The 6,025-nt window shown below is 42.3% G+C and overlaps 1 protein-coding gene across 1 annotated transcript in view; it reads left to right on the top strand.

Moving 5' to 3' along the window:
• The window catches only part of LOC119310427 (protein argonaute MEL1-like), a 9,539-nt gene that overhangs the window by 2,133 nt on the left and 1,381 nt on the right, over positions 1 to 6,025 (top strand). Inside the window, exons 2-17 of the mRNA XM_037586186.1 lie at positions 477 to 676; positions 771 to 920; positions 1,025 to 1,158; positions 1,249 to 1,358; positions 1,457 to 1,528; positions 1,820 to 1,968; positions 2,056 to 2,185; positions 2,433 to 2,575; positions 2,638 to 2,697; positions 2,780 to 2,843; positions 2,932 to 3,034; positions 3,112 to 3,209; positions 3,294 to 3,523; positions 3,604 to 4,387; positions 4,511 to 4,638; positions 4,714 to 4,786. Of these exons, the coding sequence (XP_037442083.1) occupies positions 477 to 676; positions 771 to 920; positions 1,025 to 1,158; positions 1,249 to 1,358; positions 1,457 to 1,528; positions 1,820 to 1,968; positions 2,056 to 2,185; positions 2,433 to 2,575; positions 2,638 to 2,697; positions 2,780 to 2,843; positions 2,932 to 3,034; positions 3,112 to 3,209; positions 3,294 to 3,523; positions 3,604 to 4,387; positions 4,511 to 4,638; positions 4,714 to 4,786 (2,628 nt within the window). The remainder of the gene's footprint in view (positions 1 to 476; positions 677 to 770; positions 921 to 1,024; positions 1,159 to 1,248; positions 1,359 to 1,456; positions 1,529 to 1,819; positions 1,969 to 2,055; positions 2,186 to 2,432; positions 2,576 to 2,637; positions 2,698 to 2,779; positions 2,844 to 2,931; positions 3,035 to 3,111; positions 3,210 to 3,293; positions 3,524 to 3,603; positions 4,388 to 4,510; positions 4,639 to 4,713; positions 4,787 to 6,025) is intronic.

Consider the following 6,025-nt stretch of genomic DNA (forward strand, 5'->3'; position numbering starts at 1 on the left):
CCCCCCGGTATTGGGTGTCCCGTTTGGGGATCCAGCGTCCTTCGCCACTAGTTTCTAAACATGATCGAACATCACACCATCAAGTGGAATTTCTTTTGTGAGTCTAATTCGAAATGGAGGCCACACAATGGTATATATGTGTTGCGAGATTTCCATTCCTGCGAAGTTAATATCTGTTGATTTCGTTTACTGTCTAATTCTGTGTACTGATTTACTGAATTCTACGGTCCGGTAGTCTCCCTTTACACATTGACTGCTTTCTATTATGGTGTGTTACTTAAACTTGCACGCTTGGACTATTTTGAATGTGAAATATAGCACAAGTTCAGAGAATTAAAATATACGATTTCATTTATTTTAAATGACTGGACAAATCAGAGGTCTGATTGTCTCTGTTCTATGTACTGAATGTAGAACAGAGCATCCCTTATTTTTTGCATACATAATGATGTTTAAATGTGTTGCTTGCGCTGTAGGTTTCCATTAACCAAGAGTCAAACTCAAGAGCTGTGAACAGGGAGGTACTCAGTGAGCTAATCAAGTTGCACGGAACGCTTGGGGGCAAATTGCCCGCCTATGATGGAAGAAAGAGTCTTTACGCTGCAGGCTCACTTCCTTTTGAGTCAGAGGAGCTTGCTGTTACACTGGTTGATCTGCAAAAGAAAGACAAAGAAAGGTCATATTGGATTCTGCACTTAGGATCGCTTCCCTCAATGTGATGAACTTGCTTATTCATCGTACCTACTAACTTGCTCCCTCTTCATTTGCAGGGCTGAAAGGGAGTACAAGATCACCATTAAAGTTGCTGGGAGGACAGACCTGTACCACTTTCAGCAGTTTATGAAAGGAAGACAGAGGGATATGCCTCAAGAAACCATTCAAGTGCTTGATGTTGCCCTCAGGGAGTCACCATCCTGGAAGTATGACATCCACATTCCACTTTCTCGCTATCATTTTTTCTTGATCATACTAGCTAGTTTTCTGGAGCCCTAACACTACTGCTGGCAATAAATTTTCATTGCAGCTATGTCACAGTGTCCAGATCCTTCTTCTCCACCACGTTTGATCAGAGAGGAGACATTGGTGAAGGATTAGAGTGCTGGAGAGGTTACTACCAGAGCTTACGTCAAACACAGATGGGGTTTTCACTCAATATTGGTACTCCCCTCCCCTGTCTGTCACTGTTACTGTTATCTGATTGCAGTGTCTCTACCCTTATTTATTTGATGATCTGCATTTCTTATTCAGATATATCTGCAACATCCTTCTTCAAGCCTGTGAAGGTGGTCCAGTTTGTGCTAGAGTTCCTCAACTTAAGTGATGCCTCGCGACCTCCGACAGACAGGAACCTTGTCAAGGTACTATTCTGATAGTTTTAGAGAACATGCTATGCACACTGCAACCTGTTACCATGGGGGGAGGATTTGCAATAATCACATCCTTTTGTATGTTTCAGTTGAGATGTCATGATTATGGAAAGGAGAAAACTTGTGCGCTAAGTATTGGACAGTGGAACATGATTAACAAGGTATTTACTTTTTCATTGTTTTCATACCCAGTTTTTCCTTGGAACTAAATACATGGCAAACTTGTTGAGTTTCTTCTTTGGTTTTGCTCAATGTGTTGAAGAATGTCAGGTCATTATTTTTTATGTAGTAACTCAAATTTTTTGCTGTTTGCACTTTGAGTTTTCAAACTAGTCACTTAAATTGAAAAACTGTTGAGCTTGTTCGTGACTTGGCTCATTATTTCATACGTAGTACACGTGGTGTTGATGGTGGTGCAAATGATAGGTCTCATTTGAGTCTTTTCCCTGCAGAAAATGGTTAATGGAGGAACCACAGACAACTGCAGAGAATTGCCCGCCTATGATGGAAGAGAGAGTCTTTGCACTGCAGATTCACTTCCTTCTGAATCAGAGGAATTTTCTGGTACACTGATTGATCCGGAAATGAAAGATAATGAAAGGTCAGATTTAATTATTTAGTTAGGGTCACTTCCTTTAATAGCAACTTGCTTATCCGTTGTAGCTACTTACTCTCTTTGGATTTGCAGGGCTGAATGGGAGTTCAAGATGATCACACAGAAAATCATTAATGGGGGGACCATAGATAATCTGGAGAATGGTGCACCATTTGTGTCTGAAGTTCCAACAGTCATAGTTACTGCTCCTGTTAGTTTTCCGGTAGCTGAAGATTTCTCAATTTATTATATGATCTTTGCAACTTGACCTTTCAAATATAATTATTGTCATGCACATAACTGCCGAGTACTCCCTCCGTCCCAAAATAAGTGACTCAACTTTGTACTAGCTTTAGTACAAAGTCGTGTCACTTATTTTAGGACGGAGGGAGTACAATGTAATTAGAGCATAATCTTGAGTAGCTGCAATTCAAATTTTCTCACTTGTTATTTTTATTGGATTAATGCAGGTGGTGGCATCAATGGATAAGCCAGAAACCTCCAAGTATGGAGGTCTTGCCTCTGCCCAACCATACATGCAGGAGGTACTGGAAGACCTCTTTAATTCGAGCAAAGATTCACAGAAGGTTACCGCTAATGGCGGCAAAATGAAGTAAGTCATGTGATTAGATATACGATTATTGTCGATGGCACCTGACATGATTTTGTCTTCAGTGAATTGCTGATTACCTTCCGCAGGAAGACTGGCAGGAGGCCTCAGAGGGTTGTCTTCAGGTATGTGCACAAATTCGTAGTACTATTTTCATCTTGCCCAGTTAAGAAATTGGGTGACTAATCGTTCTTATCTTCTGTATAGAGATGGGGTAAGTGAAGATCAGTTCTGTGAAGTCCTTTTTCATAAAACGGACAGAATCCGGAAGGTAAACCAACAGCATGATGACCTGTCAATATCATGTTTAGTTTTTTCTTGACCTTTGCCATTTTGATGTGTTTCTTATTTGTTGCAAGGCACATGCCTCTTTCGAGAACGAGCATATACTACCAGTAAATTTTGTGGTAGACCAGAAAAAACATAATACTAAGCTTTTCCCGAAGGTTCATGTGAGGCATGGTTAGTATATTGATGTCTTTTCACACCATTGTGTCTTTTCTAGTTTCCGTACGTGTTAACCATTCACACTGATGCAGGCAGTTTAAACAATGTATCATCCACCAATGGAGGTGTAATACCCCAAGAGGAGCCTTTAGAGGCACATCATCCACCAAACTTAGACTCAATTATCCAGGTAACTGTATGACTAATCTACTTAGCGATGTTGATTCAAACTGATTAGTGTTTAATATACGCATGCCATGTTTTTCTGGTGCAGTTTTTCGTTGACATAAATGGCCGCAGGGTGTCCGTTCAACGAACACCTGAAGCAGACCTGGGCTCAGCAATTGCAGAAGCAATGCTGAAAACTAACTGCTACATTCCAGACTTTTATGTCGGATACGAGCAGCATGTGCTTGATTTAGATCGGTCCATCCTATCGCAAAAAATAGGTCAAAACTCAACGGTTAAGGTCCAGCCTCGTGTGAGGGGTGGTGTGGAAACGATGTGAGCACATATGTTCACTTCTTTGTATTGAGTTTCTGATTTCTGTTCACTTGACTAACCTTTCGTGATACTATATGCAGAGACATGTCATTCAAGGGTATTAGATTTGAGGACCGGATTAAAAGCTTCAGTCATGATGACCTCTTTGAGGAACGCACTGTCATTCCCGAATTAATGGGTAAAATAAGGAGAATAAGGAGAGGGAGGACCCGTGCAGGGACAGAGCATATCATGAGGACCTTGGGTAGATGCACCATGCATAAATTATTTGAAATGCTCCATCTCTTACATCTTCGAGGGATTTCCCTCAATGGGAATTTTACACATGAGAATGTCATCTACTTACCTCTGTTGGATAGCTATGTAATCAATGAAAACCATGTGAAGTCTAACCATGCAGACTATACTCCTCTCGGTTATGAACATGATATGAGAGCCCTAGGCCGGGTCTTGAAGCAGCTATTCACCTGGAAGTTTCCACGCTCCATAGCTGGTGTATTTCCTGTGCACGTGGACCACCTTCTCCAGACTTTGAATGCTATGCCAGTTGGTGCAAGTACCTCGGATGCCTTCAAGGCCTATTTGAGGAATCATGTGTCAATGTTGTCCCCTGGTGCGGTTGAGGGTCTGATCTTAGAAGTGCACAGATACATTAGATACCAAGCTGAGAATCTGCAGGAGTCCACCAAGATGATTCTGGGACCACATGTGATGCACCCCTCCAATCTACCTTCTTGGACTAATGTGGCGCAGTTAGTTGATTGTTTTAAGGAAGTTTACAGTTTCCAGAGCTCCTACTCAGAAGACAAGATCTCATGGTTTGATTTCCTGAGAAATTTCTTGACCCATCCTAATAAAACAAAGGTATGATCGCAAATATTTGTTTTCACTGTCTTGTTATATTCCGAGACAATTACTATGTTTCCACTGTCTTGTTATATTCTGAATTTCTGAGACATTTACTATATTTATTTATGTATGTGGCAGCCTCCCACCTTCACAATAGAAGAGGTAGATTTAGCATTTGCTTATCATTTTGATGAAGCGCTTCCTAGGTTCTTATGTGATCTTGTGATGGGCCATACCTTTATCAGCTCACATACAGTTGAGAGTGTGTAAGTTTTTCAAATAAAAATTTCATTCCTGATGCAAATAAACTTCAGTTCCTGCACTTATTAGCGGTTTTACAGATTCAGTAGAGACTGGTTCAACACGAAAGTATTTGTGGTTGATGCGGAGATCGCAAGCACCAGCGGTATCTAGGTAGTTCACTCCCCTGTCCTTTTTCTCCATTATGTGCTCTCATGGGTCGTTCAGCTGCTTGCTTGTTCTGCTCTTTTTTTTGCTCCATTATTTGTTAGCGATTACTGGATTATTTTTTATATGGGAAATATAAACTCCTGTTAACTATCAGGTGCCATAGAATTTATGGCAAGCAAGGACCTTCACAACCACCTTGTACAGCACATTGCAGAGGCTGATTTGCTTCAGGTCCTTAAGTCGGTTAGGGTTTCTGACTTTTGGGATAAGGATGATGATCTCTCATTCCACTCTGCTGGGATTGCACCCACATGGAACACAGCAACTACCTCTGCCTGTACTTTCTTGCTCACAAGCTCCCAAGATCTCTTGTAGAAAATTGCAGGCATACCATCCGGCTCCGTGGTCTTGAGGATCTCCCATCGAGTTCAAAGCCTCCTTGGTCTCCTCTCGGGTAAAGACCTGATGCAAGTACTGATTCATATCAGAATTAACAAGCCGGGCAACCTTGTTAAGTAACTCAACCTGGTGATGTCCTGCAGATGAAGAAAGGAGAGATTGATATTAGTTAGCAATAAAGGCCTTCAAATCTACCCCCCTTCGACCACGCCTCCGACATCTTCTTTCAGACTTTTCATATGATTCACCCGTTTTCTCCCCGAAGCACAAGCATGGAAGAAGCTTGTGTTTCGGCCCCCCCTTCAAACAATGAGCATGGGCCTGCTCCTTCCAAAACATATTCTTTTTGCTCTGAAGGCTTTCAACTTTATACTGAACCAGCTGCTCAGAACAGACCTACTCCTGAGAGATTGCCCTCCTTCTGCAGCGACTCAGCTCTTTCTTCAACTTCTTTATACGATTCTTGAGATCACCAAGCACCTTCCGGCTCCAAGAGTGGAGCTCGCTCCCCACTTTTCTAATCACATCAGCAAGAGTAGTGTCCCCCGGATAGAAGAGCCAGGTTCCAAGCATTCTGAACCACCTCCACGCACTGCTCCTCCTCCGGCCAATTGGCTTCAAACTTTGGATGGGCCGTTATCCTCACATTGGCCCTGACATGGTACTCTGGCTCCAGCACAAGGATAACAGGCTAGTGGTCGGAGTGTCTAGGAGCCCCATTTATCGCTTTGTAACCCGGGTAGCGAGTGCATTAACCCAAATTTGGCTCGGCCCTGTCTACCCTTTCTTGAACGTATTTCCCATCTTGGTGGTTTTGTGCTTGCACCAGGTGAACGCCTCCCC

This window comes from Triticum dicoccoides, chromosome 5B, assembly GCF_002162155.2.
Source record: "Triticum dicoccoides isolate Atlit2015 ecotype Zavitan chromosome 5B, WEW_v2.0, whole genome shotgun sequence".
Classification (NCBI taxonomy): Eukaryota; Viridiplantae; Streptophyta; class Magnoliopsida; order Poales; family Poaceae; genus Triticum; species Triticum dicoccoides.